We start from the raw sequence: 19,519 nt of genomic DNA on the forward strand, positions 1-19,519 counted from the left end.
AACGTGCTGGCCAGGGTAGGGGGCAGAGAGAATCCATGTGCATGTGTGTCTAAGTCAGAAGGCTTGGGCTCAGTTCCAAAGGAAACTCTTGGAGAACTAACCCAAGATTTAGAAGCTGAAACCTGATTTTGTCTGAATATTCAGAGTAAATATGCCTTTCAAGGGTAAACTTGCATGAAATCAAGTTTAAGAGACCGGTAAACAAAAATGACAGAGGATGAGATAGTTAGATTTCATCACTGACCCAATGGACATGAGTTTGAGCCCACTATGTGAGATGGTGAAGGACAGGGAAGCCTGGCATGCTGCAGTCGCAAGGAGTCACACACAACTGAGCGACTGAACAACAGCAAAACAAAACTGAATGTCCAGTTTTATTTGTTAACTTTTTATAGGACGTATAAGTATTGTGGAGGCCAGCATACTTATCAGTGTCACTGCTTCCTGTAGATGTAGAGAGGAAGGCAAAATAAAGCCAGAAGTTCCCTTTGTGAGTGTGCCGTCTATTGCCCAGAGAGTCTGTGTGTTTAGGCGCATCAAGTGAAAAGTCCGGCATTTCCATTTCCACGAAGGGAGCAGCCTTGCCAGGATGCCTTGCATTTGCTGCCTCTGGCCAACCTCCCTCAGCCTGTGCTTGGGGAACCTTCCTGAAACTTGTCTCAGTGACTCTCATTTTCCTGCATGCAGGTCTCTCCAGCATTCCCCTCTCTTCTGCTCTACACTTTATTTCTTTTTATGGTATACTGCTTGCAGCTTGGCTTTCTTGATAGTTCTTGTAGACCTGGGAGCCAGTCTTGACCAAAGGAGTTATTTTTTTCTTTTAAAATGACAGAAATGCTTCTGGCTCTCTGAAATTCCTGAACTAATTAATTCAGAGTGTAAAAAAGCCAAAGTTGTGGAGAAGGAAATGGCAACCGACTCCAGTACTCTTGCCTGGAAAATCCTGTGGACAGAGGAGCCTGGTGGGCTACAGTCCATAGGGTTGCAAAGGGTCGGACATGACTGAGCGAGCAGCCGGTCATTTTGAGGGGAGGAAACAGTCCCAGAAAATTTGAGGCACTCGCCAAAGGCCCCAGAGCTTTTGATGGCAGAGCCAGAACTATGGCAGAGGACTCCCAGCTGCCAGGTCTCTTGATCCTGGCCTCTCTCACCAGATACCCAGGTGGAAAACTAGGATCTAAAGTATGCCTGAGGGCTTCCCTGGTGGCTCAGTGGTAGAGAATTCACCTGCCAGTGCAGAAGATGCAGGTTCCATCCCTGGTCCGGAAAGATCCCACATGCCTTGGAGCAGCTAAGCTACTGTGCCACAACTACTGAAGCCCAAGCACCCTCGAGCCCAAGCTCTGCAACGAGACACCACCAGTGAGAAGCCCACAGACCGCAAGAAGAGTAGCTCCTGCTTGGCACAACTAGAGGAAAGCCCACACAGCAGTGAAAACCCTGCACAGCCATAAATAAATAAAATCATGACAAAGAAAAATAAAAGCCGAAGTTGATACCTTTTTCTCCTGTACCCAATTTAAAAACTGGGAATTTATCTTACAGAAAGACTCAGGTAGCTAACTGCACAAAGATTTAGGTGCAGGATATTCAACACACGTTGTAGTCGTGAGATATGAGAAATGATCCACATGTCTGTCAGTGACTCCCTAATCCACTCTTCTGTTTGATTAGAGACAGGGCCCCGCCTCTCAGTGGAGATGGTAGGCCCTAGATGGTTCTGTGTTAACAGACCAGCTTAAACACAGGGCAATGGGAACATAAGCCACCTCTTCTTGGTCAGTGACTCCTTCCAGACCTTGATACTGATGATCAGAGCAGTGGTCATGCGATTTACTGCCTGTCTTGACCATAGTTCTAGAAGTAGAAAAGGTCACCAACATCCATAAATAGTGTTGAATGCTTTGACTCAGTAGGGCTCTTTGATGTGTTACTCAGGTTTTTTCTTTTATGACTTCACGCCTTTGTCTGTTGCCTGTGTTACAGTCCCAAATCTCACCCAGGCCATCCCCAAGGTGGCCTTGACTAGACTACAAATATCCTTGCCTTGGATTATGATTTATTCTACATACTTTGGTTGTGTATATATGTTTTTTACTCTTTTATTATCATGGCTTTGGCTTGGGGAAGGGTCTTGGAAGCTGGGGCGGGCATATGTGAGGGAGCACCCTTAGTTGCAGCCATCACTTCTTCTGGTCAAACTGTTTGGCTTTGGTGCTAACAAACATAAACATTCTGTAGTTTCTTAGGTCCTTATTTTGTCGCTCTTTTTTTTTTTTAAATGAAGCCTTGGTGACCTATAAAATTCCTCTGCCTTCGTTGGCTTCTCACATTCTGTTTCTGATAACTTGCCAGGTTACAATCCCCCTAAGACAATGAATTCTTCTTTAGATCTGTGCCCGCTCATACTGTTTTGAATGACTCATTAAATTATGGCCCAGAAATTCTGTGTAATTAAAAATGTCTCTCGGTAGGTACTGACCTGAAAGGCCATCTTTATTTAAAAAGCATTTAGAGAGTAACATATTTAGAGAAGGTCTGGTCTTACTGTTGATTTTTTTTAAAAAAACCCAGCCTGCCAATGCCACATATGTACAAATAAAAAAATAACAAAACTCAAGAACCAACTCTGTGTGTGTATATGTCTATATGCATCAAAAAAAGATCTATAGGATAACAGACCATTCACAGTGGTTATTTCTGGGGAGCTGTTAAACCAAAAACATTTATTCTTCTGAGGGTAATGACCACTTTGTGATTCCAAATAAAAAACCCTATTTCTATAAAGAATATGTACATATACAGAGTATTTTGCCTACAAATTTAGGGAGTTCAGGGACTCTTCTAATAATTTTTTGACTCAACCTGTGTGTTTTGGTATTATAGTCTAATATCCATCTTCAGTTCAGTTCAGTTCAGTCGCTCAGTCGTGTCCGACTCTTTGCGACCCCATGAATCACAGCACACCAGGCCTCCCTGTCCATCACCAACTCCCGGAGTTCACTCAAACTCATGTCCATAAAGTTGGTGATGCCATCCAGCCATCTCATCCTCTGTCGTCCCCTTCTCCTCCCGCCCCCAACCTTTCCCAGCATCAGAGTCTTTTCCAGTGAGTCAACTCTTCACATGAGGTGGCCAAAGTATTGCAGTTTCAGCTTTAGCATCAGTCCTTCCAATGAACACCCAGGATTGATCTCCTTTAGAATGGACTGGTTGGATCTCCTTGCAGTCCAAGGGACTCTCAAGAGTCTTCTCCAGCACCACAGTTCAAAAGCATCAATTCTTCGGCGATCAGCTTTCTTCACAGTCCAACTCTCACATCCATACATGACCACGGGAAAAACCATAGCCTTGACTAGACGGACCTTGGTTGGCAAAGTAATGTCTCTGCTTTTTAATATGCTATCTCGGTTGGTCATAACTTTCCTTCCAAGGAGTAAGCGTCTTTTAATTTCCTGGCTACAATCAGGATCTGCAGTGATTTTGGAGCCCAAAAAAGTAAAGTCTGACACTGTTTCCACTGTTACCCCATCTATTTCCCATGAAGTGATGGGACCAGATGCCATGATCTTTGTTTTCTGAATATCCATCTTAGTTGGTCTGTTTTTAAGTACTGAGAAAACACTTCATCTTTGCCTTTATGATATATACATTGTAATAATATGTATTGAACTTCTACTATATTGCTTTGTAGCAACCGTAAGGGTAATAGAAATGATATTGCCTCTGTCTGCTGCAGAGAAACTTGTTAATTAAAAGGTTTAACTCATACCTCCTTGGACTTTTTTTTAAAGGCCCATTCTATACAAATCATTCTAAAGTCTAGGAAGCCAGTTTTATTGTATATTAAGTGGGACCAACATGTTTTAAGACCAAATTTATGATATGATAGTTACATTTTTTACATGTTAAATACATACTTTATAGTAAATTGGGTCCTTAAAGCAATCAGTATTTGGGGGCATAATTTTGCTGTTTTAAATTATTATGGAGGCTAATGGTGTTATATGTTTGTATATTTATGTTACGTTATTGGGCTTAGCTATGATTGATTTTGGTACCAGAAATTCCAATTATAAAATTGTTTCTGTGGGCAAATGGGATCTATTTTTCAATATCTGTTTAGTGCACTTTCTGGAAATGCTTTGAGCAAAGTATGTGGAGTTGCTTATATGTTTTTAGCGTGAAACTCCATAGGTAACCAAGAGTCTGTTTTGCCCTTCACAGCTCAAATATTACTTCATACTTTAATATACCAAGCAAAGGCCCTAAATAAGGCTGCTACTGCTGCTGCTAAGTCACTTCAGTCGTGTCCGACTCTGCACGACCGCATAGACGGAAGCCCACCAGGCTCCCCCATCCCTGGGATTCTCCAGGCAAGAACACTGTAGTGGGTTGCCATTTCCTTCTCCAGTGCATTAAAGAGAAAAGTGAACATGAAGGTGCTCAGTCGTGTCCGACTCTTCGCAACCCCATGGACTGCAGCCTACCAGGCTCCTCCATCCATGGGATTTTCCAGGCAAAAGTACTGGAGTGGGGTGCCATTGCCTTCTCCGATAAAATAAGGCTACCCCTTCTTAAACTAGGACTTAAACTACAGTGTTTCATCAGCCTTTATTTCACATTACGTATCAAAGACGTTGTTTAGTTGTTAAGTTGTGTCTGACTCTTTTGGGATCCCATGAACCATATGGCCAGTCAGGCTCCTCTGTCCATGGGATTTCCCGGGCAAGGACACTGGAGTGGGTTGCCATTTCCTTCTACAGGGCATCTTCGCGACCCAGGAATTGCAGCTGCATCTCCTGCATTGGCAGGTGAATTATTTTCCACTGAACCACCTGGGAAACCTGTATCTAAGATACTTGGATACATTTACAATGTTCCAGGCTTTTGGGAGAAGAACCCAAGGCCTGCCTGCAGCACCTTTGGCTACTCTGTTGAAGTAGAGTAGTGTCTTTCAGTGGCATCTAAGTCCTCTGTGGGACACGCCCAGTATGTATTTGTATCATGCCTGTGACACCGTCAAGTTGGTTGCCAAAGCTTATATTCTTTTCTGGGAGCAGATCCACTCCAATCATAATGAGTAAACTCACCACTCATATCTTGGTTTCCAGATACTGTTTTCTAATAAAGGGTGCAGTGCTCCTTGGAGACATTGATAGTTCCAGGGCTAGGGCAGGGAAAATAGAAGGTGAGCCTGGAATATCTTATTGTGCCAGAACACAGGAAAGTGTTCAAAGAATAATGAGGATGCTTCAAAAAGACACAGAAACTAGTTTGAAGAGACTCCCTCCCATTAGTAAAATCTGGATAAATTGAACATTAAAATTAAAATGACAGACATAATTATTGAATAAAATAGGAATTTATGAACCTAGACTCATAATAATAATGCATAAATTGAAATTTTAATGAGAAAGGGAATTTTATGTAGTCTCAAAATCTCTCCCCACAAAAAACCCAAAATATTTGTAATTACGAAGGGGAAAATAGTAACTTTACAATGGAAGAGCCAAGCAGTTACCATTTTAATAAGAGATCAAACATATCTTCATGGGTAATAGGACAGTTGATAGGGTACAATGAGAAACACAGTTTCATGTCTATGATATTCCTGCCAAGGATGTACCGAATCTAATAATGAGGAAACATATAAACCTAAGTTGAGGGATGTTCTACAAAGTAATTGGCCTGTGATCTTCAACGTGTCAAAGTCATAAAGGTCAAGAAAAGACTGAATAACTGTTCCAGGTTGAAAGACTAAACAGACATGGCAGCTAAATGCAATGGGTGATTCTGGTTTGGATCCTTTTACTGTAAGGACATCGTTGTAGACAATGGATGAAATTTGAATAGATTCCAAGAATTACGGCAATACTGGATCAAGGTTAATTTCTTAATTTTGATGTTTATATAATATTTAGGAGACTGTGGGAATTAAACATGAAAGGAACATTCTTAAACTTTTTAGTCTCAGGACCCCTTTATACACTTAAAAATTTTGGAGAGCCCCTTAGAGCTTTCGTTTATGTAGAATACAGCTATCAATGTTTATTGTATTAGAAAGTCAAGCTAGCTAATTTTTTAAAATAATTTTGTAATTCATGTAAAAATAATAGCAATAAACCCATTCTATGTTAGTGTAATGTATTTTTAGTAAGTACAATAGCTATCTTCTGAAACAACAAGATTCAGTAAGAAGAGTGGCATTATTTTTTCATTTTTAAATCTCTCTTTGATATCTGACATAGAAGACAGTTGTGTTTGCAGATCTGTTTCTGCATTCATTATGTGAAGATATGTTCTTTTGGTTGAAGTTTTTTTAAAAAAAGGGCTTCCATGGTAGCTCAGCTGGTAAAGAATCCACCTGTTTGATTCCTGGGTCAGGAAGATCCCCTGGAGAAGGGATAGGCTACCCACTCCAGTATTCTTGGGCTTCCCTGGGGGCTCAGGTAAAGAATCTGCCTGCCATGCGGGAGACCTGGGTTTGATCCCTGGGTCGGAAATATCCCCTGGAAGAGAGCAAGGCAACCCACTCCAGTATTCTTGCCTGGAGAATCCCTATGGATGGCGGACTGGTGGTCCATGGGGTCACAAAGAGTCAGACACAACTGAGTAACTAAGCACAGCACAGCACATAAGAAGAAAATCTGGTTTACATGAATATGTAGTTGGAGAAGAGATAGTGATTTGGGTAGCCTCTTTAGATAATTGTGGGTTTTTTTTTTTTTTTTGGTTACTACGTCGACATTTCTTAAGTGGAAATTTCTTCAAGGTTAGTTGTGATATGGAATCTGAAAACATATCAATGAACTTTTCATACTCCATTACCTTAAAATCCATATGTCTGTCTCACACAATGAATAGGTCTTTTGTCCATCATGATTTTTTAACTTTATGATTGGTCTTTGGAAAATATTGGTTCCTGAGTTTTGTGAATCTTACAAATGTTGACACTGTTCCTCTCGCCCCCCGCCAAATTACAATTACTAATATCAGTCCTAATCTCATCAGAAAAAAAAAAAAAATCTTTTCTTTCAGTCTCAGGATGGTGGATGCAAGTTTTAGAGAATTCTAATTTTCATTTAAAATCTCCAACTTTACCATGAACAGTAAATCCTGTTGCTTTTCTTGAAGTGCCAGATTCGCTTCATCCGTTTTTAGGATATGTCTGCCAGATCTGAATAAGCATAGTTTTTCTGTCAGTTGTTCTTTAAAGTAAAATGATGCTGCCTGATAAAAGGGCAGCTAATTCAGCTCACGACTCAATTGTGCTTGCTTTTTCTCAGGACAGCCATTATACTGGGTACACAGAAAAAGTGCTTTATGTAGACTTCCCATTTTGTCACATGGAGCATTAAAAAGATGTATACACAAGGGTAGAGATTTAATAAAAATTATTTTACTGCTTCATCAGGAGCCATTCTTTAACGAAACTGACTCTTCTTTTTACTGCTGGTATGTGAAGAGCGCGGTGACTTTTAGCAATTAGGTTTCTTGCGAAGAGTCTAGCAGTTTCACTCACCATTACTTTTGTGCTGTGGGTGCCGTTATCACCAACTGGAAAAGGCAAGTAATGTCTCAGTAATTTTGACTCTAAAGAGCCATCAGGGTCATGGGTCACTGTTTGAGAATGGCTGCACTTGTGTTTATGGGTGATGGAATCTGAAGCAACTGGATGAAACATGGTTCAGGAAAAAAGTTCCTTGTATAGTATTTGCAACTTTGATTGAGATTATTTCAAAATTTAAGAAAACATAAATAAATGATAACCTTTCAAATGATGAAAACTGAAATTTATGATAATAGTCATTTGTGAGTTTCAGCAAGATACCAGTAAATTCTTCTGCAGATTAAATGGTATATGTCATTTAGTAAACTTTTGGCATCTAGTTGATTCTTAGTAAATGATAACTTTATGAATTATTACTGTAATAACTGTTATCAGGTATTACTCCTGTTTGGTTGGTAGACTATTAATTGCAGCCCTAAGCATTTTACATGGTACCTCTGAGTTCTTTAGGACATCCTAGAGTCTAGATGATTGGTGTCAGATCTGTATTCTTAGTTCCAGTAATATAGGAGGAGACTCTAAATCCGTACTTTTACTTTTACTTTGGTTTAATATGTAAAAACTGTGCTCCTTCTACTTTAAATGAAAAGTGTTGTTTTGTATTAATAGAAAAATGGTTCTACTCTTGGCAAAATGTTGAACTGTATTGATCTTCAGAGTAGTAATCGCCATAAAGTAGTTATTTAAATAGCTGATATTTTAATTTTATGGTAATTTTTTCAAAAGTTCCTGGATTGGTTTTGTTTTGACTTTAAAGAAATAAAAGCAACTGTTAAGCTTCCTTTTTCTAAATACCGAAGTGAGAGACCTAGATCTTGAAAAGAATACTTTTTCCTGTGGTGAGATTTCACAAAACCAGAATGGAATCTTGTAAGAACAAAGTGACAGGTTGAAATAAAAAGAGATCACTTAAAAACAAAAACAGCACAGTGAGCATTTTTAGAAGAAAGGTACTGTGTGATATTTGACTTCTAATTAATTCTAACTATCTTTTTATTTGAAAGAAGAGAGAAATGTTATGGAGGGTTACAAAAATATCCCTTTTGCTTTCGAACTTGATTTTTACTTCATGTATCCTGCATGGGAAATTGGTCAACTCTGGCCCAGATCTTACTGGTAGTACTCACTACCTCTGTGTTCATGAGTTCCACTTGGTGGATTAACCAACCCCAGAATCACGTGTTATGTTTACAATCCTGGGTTGGTAGAATTAGTGGATATGGTGGGCCGAATATGGGACTTGAGCCTCCGTGGATTTTTATATTCACAGGGTGTCCTAGAAATGAATACCAAGAGACGAGTTTATTTAATTTCATTTCTCAAGCCAACAAAGAGTGGTACCTCAAGAAAAAAAGTTGCTTTTCAAAAGAAAAAGCAAAAGTATTTTATGTGATTTTAAAAAAAAAAACAAAACGCTGAGACATAATTGGAGGAATTGTTATATGTCTTTATCCCACAGCCCTTAGGGTATTGATTTTAACTTATCACAGCTTCTACCTTGGAAGAAAGATAACAGACGCAGTCATGTCGTGGACCGTTGTGGCGGACAAGTATCAGGGTACTCAGAAGTATGTCTCCAAAGCTTCAGTGAAGTTCTTACTCTTCTCCAGTGCTGGGCTGTTGCTGAGTTGTAGACTCGTGGTTGTATGAAGAGGCTCGGGTAGGAGACATGGTGAACATGGAGATGAAGATTATGTTGTGGTGGCCACAAGGTTTGTTCAAACCTGAATATAATGGCCCCCACTTATGTTCTAGGTGCTTGTTGCATCCTTGTGCTCATGTTTGAAACAGAGGTTTCTTGTTCATCTGTGTTGGCGTCTGTTGGCAGGGCCAGATGAGAGTTGATAGGCTATGGAAAGCAGGGAGATGCCTTGATTTATTTCCACAGTTCCTTGGAAGCCAGCTGTCTCCCACCCCAGCCCTTCAGAACGTCTGTCATTATTCTCTTCTAGTGGCCTTGACCCAGAAAGCGGCATCTCCTGTCCTGTTTTTATGTACGTGCTTCTGTTTTCAACTCACATAGTGTGGTGGTGTTGGTTCAGGGGGGAAGTTCACGGAGTCCTCCAAGCTGGTCCACGGACCTGGTCAAAAGCATGCATAGCCCATAACCTCGGGAAAGGAAATGTGAGGCAAGACTCCTGGATTCTTCTGGGGGAGTTTTCCTCACTATAAAAGGGACCTAAACAGGATGTCCCGTTGTTGATTCTGAACATTGCCTGCATGGATGCTTGGAATGGCCAAGAGAAGAGCCAGTCTAGAGGAATAAGAGAAAGGGTAGAAAGACCCTGGAGCCTTTGTGACATTGTTGAGGAGAGTGAAAGGTTGACTTGAAGCTCAACATTCAGAAAACAAAGATCATGGCATCTGGTCCCATCACTTCATGGGAAATAGATGGAAAAACAGTGGAAACAGCGTCAGACTTTATTTTTTTGGGCTCCAAAATCACTGCGCATGCTGATAACAGCCATGAAATTAAAAGACGCTTACTCCTTGGAAGGAAAGTTATGACCAATCTTGATAATATATTAAAAAGCAGAGACATTACTTTGCCAACAAAGGTCCGTCTAGTCAAGGCTATGGTTTTTCCTGTGGTCATGTTTGGATGTGAGAGTTGGACTGTGAAGAAAACTGATCGCCGAAGAATTGATGCTTTTGAACTGTGGTGTTGGAGAAGACTCTTGAGAGTCCCTTGTACCGCAAGGAGATCCAACCAGTCCATTCTGAGGCAGATGAATCCTGGGTGTTCATTGGAGGGACTGATGCTGAAGCTGAAACTGCAATACTTTGGCCACCTCATGCGACGAGTTGACTCACTGGAAAAGACTCTGATGCTGGGAAAGGTTGGGGGCGGGAGGAGAAGGGGACGACAGAGGATGAGATGGCTGGATGGCATCACCGACTTTATGGACATGAGTTTGAGTGAACTCCGGGAGTTGGTGATGGACAGGGACGCCTGGCGTGCTATGATTCATGGGGTCGTGGAGAGTCGGACACGACTGAGCGACTGAACTGAACTGAACTGAGCAACTGAACAAAACAGATCCAAGTCCTTGTCCTCACAGGTTTAATTCTAGGGGGAGCAGACAACAGTAAACATGTACATTAACCAAGTACGTAGATTAGAGAGGGGTAAGCACAATGGAATGAAAAAAAGCAGAGAAGGGGGAGACGGAGTGCAGTAGAGGAGTAGCTGCATTTTTAAAGGCTCGTCAAGGAAGACTTCTCTGACCCAACAGAGACACGGGATCTGGAAGAGCATTCCAGACAGAGGGCATAGAAAGTGCAAAAGGCTGGAGTGTATTTGGAGAAGATTCTGTGTCTACAGAACTGCCAGGACCCCTGGGAACAAGGCTGAGGCGTGACCGGAGAGTTGGTGGGTAAAGATGAGTTTGGTACCAGGCTGTTGCTGAAGACTGTTTCTTACTGTATCTGAGATGGCACCCTTTGGAGGTTTGCAAGGAGGGAAGTGACAGGATCTGACCTATGTTTTAAAAAGAAGAAGAGCCCACAGTAGGGGCAGCTAAGAAAAGAGAAAGGAAACCGTGTTAACTGGACTAGTGCAGGATTCAGAGAAATTCAGGTAAAAGTTCAAATTTTTATGTATCTAGAAAAACTTGCATCAAAAGCCATTTTATTTATCCTAATGTGGCGACATAAGAAAACTTACTTATGCTGCACGTATATAAGGCTGTGCCATGTAAGTACATTCACCAAATCTTCTGAGATCTAAAAGTAAATTTGATTCAGTGGCTGTTAGGTGGCTTTTATTACTAGAGAGAAATTTTCCTAAATGTCAGCGTACAGTGCTAGTGTGGAAACAGACTTTGCTTTTCTTAAATAAATAGATAAATTTTATCTTATTTTGCCTCTGGAATAAAGTTTTACTTTCAATAAAAGATTTCCTTCAGCCTTTTGATTTTGGCCTTTTTTCTTGTGAATTGGTGGCTCTAATAAAGGCAAGAGTTCTTTACTTACTTGTGGTAAATTCTGTGAACCATTTGTGATGAGACACGTTGGACCAGCTATGGGGAAATTACAGCCCTGTATCTGGCTGTCCATTACATGAACACATATCATAACTCATTTATATTTGAATTGTAGGTGTACCTTTAACACTGGATAAGGTGTTTTCCAGGTCAATTATTATCCTCTCTAGTTTATTCATGGTTTCCTATCTAGGTTCGATAACTTTTCATTGAGTCTAACTAAGAATAAATCTGTTGTGAACCAGCTGTTTTAGTTTCAGACATAAATCCTTTTAGGTCAAGAACAGAAATCTCTGGATTAATGCTGTATATTCTGTGATGAGCCGGCATTGACTTCAGAAAAAGGACATTTTATTTTTGGAAGTAGGGTTTTTAAGTTAATTCTTTTGAATTCTCATCCAGTTCCAAAGAATAAACATTCTTAGAGACTTCATGGACTGCTTCCTGTATGCCAGTACCTAGTAGTATTGATAGTACTAAAGGTAATATTTTTATACTTTGTGTCGATAGTACTAATGAGTATCAGTACCTCCGTTTTCACAAGAGGGTGCAGAGGCCCATAGAGGGTATATGACTTGCTCAAAGTCATTTAAAAGTAAGTGTGGAAGTGAAACTGGGACCCATGTCTCGGTAACCTCACAGTTGACGCCATGTTCTCCGAGCAGCTCACTCGTGAAGGCAGAGGTCAATAGGACCTGTTCCTTCTCATGAGCATGCCCTCTCCAGCGTCTCACTCCTCAGTTTGCTATTTCCCTTAGCTCTGTTTGGACCTTAATAGTTCTGTGCAAAGTGGGACACAGGTCTTCTTGTGTCACTTCGTGACTCCATTACTGTGCATTTTATGTAGGCTTTTTAAATGTAACGACTATTTATTATTAACCAAGTTTCCAAATTCTAATATTATATTCTTTTTATTTCCAGATTAATAATATGGATTTTTTGTTTTAATGGATCACACTTTACAATATTTTGTGACATAGAGACTTCTTCCAGAAAGAATGAAGTTATGTTTGCAATTAAAATCATAAAGCCAGAGATGCTTAAAAAGTATATAGCATGATGATATGAACCATGTTTTATAGTTTGTACCTAAGGGTCTAAACAGTCATCATTATTGATTTATAGGAGAACTGATTAAGGAACATTCAGGCAGCTCTGTGATAACACTGGAATTTTTATTCCAGAACTATTGTACTGAATCTGTAGCATCTCTTTGATGGTCTCGTGATTGCTTAAAATTATCCTGATCTAAATGTCATTTCAAATCGGGGTGGGAAAGTGTTTGAAAGAGTAGTGTCATCAAATGCTTGAATCTTATTTGCCATACATTAATTTTCTTCTCTCCATTTGTGTTTTTTTTCCCTAGGAGAAAAATTCAAAGTGGAAACAAAGACCATTGCTGTTGACTTTACGTTAGAAGATATTTATGACAAAATTAAAACAAGCTTGGCAGGTCTTGAGATTGGTGTTTTAGGTTTGTATCTTTGTCACATTTATAGATTCTTCTTGCATCTATTGATTAGTACTGTTTTCATTTTGAATGTTAGGTATTCAACTGGTGGCCTAACTAGTGAAAAAAAAATTGTCTTGTTAATACAAATGATCATTAGATGATATTAATTTATATACGCATGAATCTTTATGTTTTGTGTTGTATTTTAATGACCACTACAATTTAGGTTGTTTTCTCGGCCTGCTTTATTTCCACTCTTTCATTCTCTCAGTATATATTTAAATATAGCTATATTGTTATAATCTTTGACAGCAGGTCATGCTGACCCATTTTTATAGTTGAGAAAATAAAGGCTTAGAGGGGTGTTTCTTAGCCTTTGTTCAGTATTACCGTCTCCCCAACAAGGAGTCTTTTTAGACATTATTTTCCCCTAGTCTTCCCTCCCATGAAATTTTAGTGCCACAGATACACTGTGTATCTTGTTCATCTGCTATACCTGTGCTTTATATTCAGAAAGGTTGAGAGCTCACACCACACCCCCAAAACAATTTTTGCCCACTGAGGGGAGCTATCCCCCCATTTGAGAAGATGTGACTCAGATGAATGACTTGCCTGAGGTCACACAGAGGCTGGAAACTGCACCTGAGTTTTAGCCACTACAGTAAGTCCCCTACGTGAAGACGTGTTCCATTCTGAGAGCGTGTTCCTACGTCCAGTTAGTAAGGCCACCAAAGTTAGCCTAGGTCCCAGATAACACAGCTGGCTAAATAATACTGTGCTGTAATCGGTTTATACTATTTTTCACACAAATAATACACAAAAACAAAGAACATGTTTTTAATCTTACACAGGACATGCAGTGCCTTGAAAGGCACTATTGAGCACTGTTGTACTTTTGCACTTGCAATAGTGTACTAATGATGCACCAGCCACATCACTGCTGCTTTAAGCTTGCTTCCGGACATCCCGGGCTTAAAATGAGGAGCTGCATGACTACACTCTATGCAGATGATGTTGTTGTTGTTAGTCGCCCAGTCGTATCTGACTCTTTGCAACCCCGTGCAACCCCCTAGCACGCCAGGCTTCGCTGTCCTTCACTGTCTCCTGGAGCTCGCTCAGACTCATGTCCATTGAGTCGGTGATGCCATCCAACCATCTCATCCTCTGTCATCCCCTTCTCCTCCCACCTTCAATCTTTCCCAGCATCAGGGTCTTTTCCAGTGAGTCAGCTGTTCGCATCAGGTGGACGAAGTATTGGAGCTTCAGCATCAGTCCTTCCAATGAATATTCAGGGTTGGTTTCCTTTAGGGCTGGAGTGTTATAAAAGGCTTTCTTCAGCTGTTCTTTCCTGACCCAGATATGGAAAGTCTACAGCATGAGTTTGGGCACAGCAGGTAGGTCTGTGAAGGACGAGGCACAGGGTACCCACTTCCAGAGTCCTGGGACTTGGGTCAGAACATCAGCATTAATATTTAGGCATAAGAGTGATCTTTCCCTGGGCCACCTATGCTAGTGGAACCACTGCTTTTGTAGCCCCGCCCCTTAGTAAATTGCAGCCCACGAGTCAGCAGTTTCCGCCCTTCTTTATTCATTCACCAGCCAGTGAACTGGAGATACAGCAATGAACAGGAAAGCACCTAACCTTACATAGCATAATGTTCTGAATGGAAGGACAACCCTGATCAAAAGTAGTTGTCTATGGGATAAGTGTTGAGACGGTGAAGGCAGGGTATAATAAAGAGCGTAAAAGGAATGGCAGAGTTGATGTGAGAAAAAATAACGGTGACTTGGCCTAGCCAGTCGGGTAGGAAAAAGGATGACTGCAGAAACACGAAGGGAGTGGAGGCAGCAGGATGCTGTGTGTGAGCGACGCAGGAGAGCTCTGGATGACCTTCAGGCTTCTGTCATGAGCATCTGTATCAGTAACACCGTCTAATAAAACGGGGAGTCCTAGAAAAGGAAGCTTTTTGGGAACGAGGGTCGTTTAAGTTTGGGGTTCTCGGATGCCCAAATGGGTTCTTTTTTAATTAATTTTTATTTGAGTATAGTTGCTTTACAATACCGTGTTAGTTTCTGCTGTGCAGCAAAGTGAATCAGCTATACGTATACCTGTATCTCCTCTGTTTTGGATTTCCTCCCCATTTCGGTCACCACAGAGCACTGAGCAGGGTTCCCTGCAGTATACAGTAGGTTCTCATTAGTTATCTCTTTTATATATAGTAGTGTATATATGGGCTTCCCTGATGGCTCAGTGGTAAAAAGTACGGCTGCCAATGCAGGAGATTACCTGTCAGTGCCAACCCAGGATTCGATCCCTGGGTCACGAAGATTCCCTGGAGAAGGAAATGGCAACCCACTCCAGTATTCTTGCCTGGGAAGTCCCATGGACAGAGGAGCCTGGTGGGCTATAGTCCATTGGGTGGAAAAAGAGTCAGATACAATTTAGCAACAAAAGCACCACAACAGAAGTGTATTTATGTCAATGCCAATCTCCAAATTCATCCCCTCCCCCCAGGTGGGGTTGTCAGGTTGATAGTTGGACATATGGGTCTAGTTTTCAGTAGAGCTCTGAACTAGAGACAGAGCTGAGAGGTCAGTCATCTCTGAACAGTCGTCTCATTGGAGAAAGAAGACTGGAGCTAATCCAAGGAGAATGGAGAGAAAGTGAAGAGGAAAATTGGAACAGAGCTCTGTGTCGTCACGGGCTGCCTGGAACTAGTGTGGAGGAGGGGTAGTTTTTTGCACAAGTTCAGCACTGTCCACTGGAAATATAATGCAAGCCAGGTATGTGATCTTAACCTGTCTTATAGCCACATTTTTAATAAATGAAAAGGAACAAAAGGAACTAATTTTAGTAAGGTATTTTGTTTTAACCCACTGTATCCAAAGTGTTATCACTTCACCAAGTAATCCACATAACATTTTTGGAAACATTTTATATTCTTTTTCTCATCTCAAGTCTTCAAGTCATAGGGTGTGTTTTACATTTATAACATTATCTCAGTTCAGACTAGCTACATTTTAAATGTTCGGTAGAAGGCAATGGCACCCCACTCCAGTACTCTTGCCTGGAAAATCCCATGGATGGAGGAGCCTGGTGGGCCACAGTCCATGGGGTCGCTAAGAGTCGGACACGACTGAGCGACTTCACTTTCACTTTTTACTTTCATGCATTGGAGAAGGAAATGGCAACCCACTCCAGTGTTCTTGCCTGGAGAATCCCAGGGACGGGGCAGCCTGGTGGACTGCCGTCTATAGGGTCACACAGAGTCGGACACGACTGAAGTGACTTAGCAGCAGCAGCAGCAGCCACCCATACCTAGTGAAAGTGTTAGTTGCTCAGTAGTGTCTGATTCTTTGCAATCCGGTGGACTCTATCCCGCCAGGCTTCTCTATCCATGGAGTTCTCCAGGCAAGAACACTGGAGTGGGTAGCCATTCCCTCCTCTCCAGGGGATCTTCCTGATCCAGGGATCGAACGCTGGTCTCTTGCATTGCATGCGGATTCTTTACCACCTGAGCCACACACGTGCCTAGTGATAGACATCTGTCTCCAGTTCTTCTTGGCTCTCTCTCATCCTCAGTTTGTGCGGGAGAGCCATGAGTATAACCATGAGGTTTTTCTTACGCTTTGACATGGCTTTTAACCCAGGCAATTTTGCAGTGTCTGGCAATATCCAGACACATTTCTGGTTGTCACAACTTGAGGAGAGAGGAGGAAGTTCTGTTGGTCCCTGTGCAGGGCGGGAGGGAATGGTGGTAGACATGCTCAAGTGCTCGGATAGATTCCCTCTGCAAAGAATGTTCAGGCTGAAATCCCAGCAGTGCTGAGGTTGAGGTTAAAATCTTAACAGTGTGGCTTTGAAGTTATACTATAATTAAACGATTTGATTGAATACTTACTTAGGCCCCCACACACATACACAGACAACTTAAGTTTTGATTTCTAGGTTGGTTGCTGCTGCTGCTGCTGCAAAGTCGCTTCAGTCGTGTCCGACTCTGTGTGACCCCAGCAATGGCAGCCCACCAGGCTCCCCCATCCCTGGGATTCTCCAGGCAAGGACACTGGAGTGGGTTGCCATTTCCTTCTCCAATGTGTGAAAGTAAAAAGTGAAAGTGAAGTCGCTCAGTCGTGTCTGACTCTTAGTGACCCCACGGACTGCAGCCTACCAGGCTCCTCCGTCCATAGGATTTTCCAGGCAAGAGTACTAGAGTGGGTTGCCATTGCCTTCTCCGTTCTAGGTTGGTTACAGCTCGATAATAAAAATAATTAGAGCTAGTGCTCCTTTAAAGTTTATATTAGCAGTTTCACATGCATTATACTGTTAATTGGCTATACACTTTGTCTTCTTCCTACTCTGTCAGAACTATCTCCTTAATCATAAGCTTTGTATAATTATTATTGACATTTATTAGCAGATATATTGCATTGTAATTTTAATTTGCCAAGAGTTTTGAGGAAAATATTAAAATGTCCTTGTGAGCTAAATTTTATCTTACTACTAGGTCATATTTCAGCCTAAATCTTATAGTTCTTTCTCTAGTGTGGGTGTAACCATCTAGAACTTGTGGGAGGGGTCTGGTGTTGATATTTTTATTATTATTATTACCTGAACATATAGCCCCTTCACTTTCTTCCCTCTTCCCCCCACCCCAGTCCAGATTCCATCACACCCCCACCTCTGTCTAAGAAGAGAAAATAATCTTAATTTATTCTCTTTCCTCCTCTGCTTAACATCAGTCTCACCTTTATAATATTACCTAAAATAACAAACATATACATTGATTTCTAGTAAGATTTAGCGATCAATCCATATTAAGTCATGAGAAAGATTTTTTTTCTACTGAAAAAATTTTTAATGAAACCAGTAATGATAAAAAGAAATAAAAATCACCAAGGTATATTCCATTTGTTTGAATAGCATTGACCACTAAAAGCATCAGTACAGTTCAGTCCAGTCGCTCAGTTGTGTCCGACTCTTTGTGACCCCATGAATCACAACATGCCAGGCCTCCCTGTCCATCACCAACTCCCAGAGTTCACTCAAACTCATGTCCATCGAGTCAGTGATGCCATCCAGCCATCTCATCCTCTGTCGTCCCCTTCTCTTCCTGCCCCCAATCCCTCCCAGCATCAGTCTTTTCCAGTGAATCAACTCTTCACATGAGGTGGCCAAAGTATTGGAGCTTCAGCTTTAGCTTCAGTCCTTCCAGTGAACACCCAGGACTGATTTCCTTTAGAATGGACTGGTTGGATTTCTTTGCAGTCCAGAGGACTCTCCAGAGTCGTCTTCAGCACCACAATTCAAAAGCATCAATTCTTCGACGATCAGCTTTCTTCACAGTCCAACTCTCACATCCATACATGACCACTGGAAAAACCATAGCCTTGACTAGACAGACTAAAAGCATGCTGCTGCTGCTGCTAAGTCACTTCAGTCGTGTCCGACTCTGTGTGACCCCATAGACGGAAGCCCACCAGGCTCCCCCGTCCCTGGGATTCTCCAGGCAAGAACAACTGGAGTGGGTTGCCATTTCCTTCTCCAATGTATGAAAGTGAAAAGTGAAAGTGAAGTCGCTCAGTCGTGTCCGACTCTTAGCGACCCCATGGACTGCAGCCTACCAGGCTCCTCCATCCATGGGATTTTCTAGGCAAGAGTACTGGAGTGGCTTGCCATTGCCTTCTCCGGACTAAAAGCATAGTCAGTGCTTAATAAAGATAATTTCTATTTTCAGGATTGCAATAGAAAATGCTATGTGTTAGGAAAGAAATATTAATTTTTCAATGAGATAAGTGGAAAAAAAAATGGCCATGAATTCTGTGAATTCGTACTGAAAGCTTGCCATAACTTGATCAGACTGCAGATGTGTAAGGCTGAGATGATGCACTCTTTACTCTGTTGTGTGAAATAAGCAAACATCTCCTGTCTTCTGTTAGGCAAATGCCAAGAAAAACAGATTTAAGAAAACCAAAAAAAAAAAACCCAAACTCCAGCTATTTAGAGAAAATGACATCAGTCCTGCTTTCAGTAAGGAAACAATTGGTTAACAGAATGTGACTGTTACAATGCTCACTTGATTCCTCAAGAGAGACTCTCATGTGTGTTCCAGATCAGTTTGGAGGACTTCATACAGTACATCACAGAAGGCGTAATTTATCAAGGCCAGGGGAGTAGACTTGGTTTTGAAGTATGCCGCAGACAATACTTTTTTCAAATTCCACTCTGACTTTTTTTTTACTTTTAAATAGTGGCATTCTTTATTCTAGAGGCAAAAATAGAAAGGTCCTTCTGGAAAAAGATGCTTAGTTTGTGATTCATTTAAAAAAAAAAATCAACTATAGCTTTTTTCAAGCTTTTAAATGTATCCTGGACCGAGAATTTCCCTATGCCAAGTGCTGTGAAGGTCTTTTCCACCCATATGTCATTATTTATGTAACTTGTAGAGTCCAGAAAAATCGGTTGGTGCTGGGTGTCGATCTGTAATGACTTAGTGTCTTAGACCTGTT

The 19,519-nt window shown here is 41.2% G+C and overlaps 1 protein-coding gene across 2 annotated transcripts in view; it reads left to right on the forward strand.

Annotated features, from left to right (window-relative positions):
* HSD17B12 (hydroxysteroid 17-beta dehydrogenase 12) overlaps positions 1-19,519 on the forward strand; it is a 178,166-nt gene that overhangs the window by 96,798 nt on the left and 61,849 nt on the right. For both annotated transcript variants that reach the window (XM_055423868.2, XM_088843264.1), the window contains exon 4: positions 12,926-13,033. In XM_055423868.2, the coding sequence (XP_055279843.1) occupies positions 12,926-13,033 (108 nt within the window). The remainder of the gene's footprint in view (positions 1-12,925; positions 13,034-19,519) is intronic.

Source organism: Moschus berezovskii, chromosome 14 (assembly GCF_049115385.1).
Source record: "Moschus berezovskii isolate FMDL1 chromosome 14, NW_MosBer_1.0, whole genome shotgun sequence".
In the NCBI taxonomy this organism is placed as follows: Eukaryota; Metazoa; Chordata; class Mammalia; order Artiodactyla; family Moschidae; genus Moschus; species Moschus berezovskii.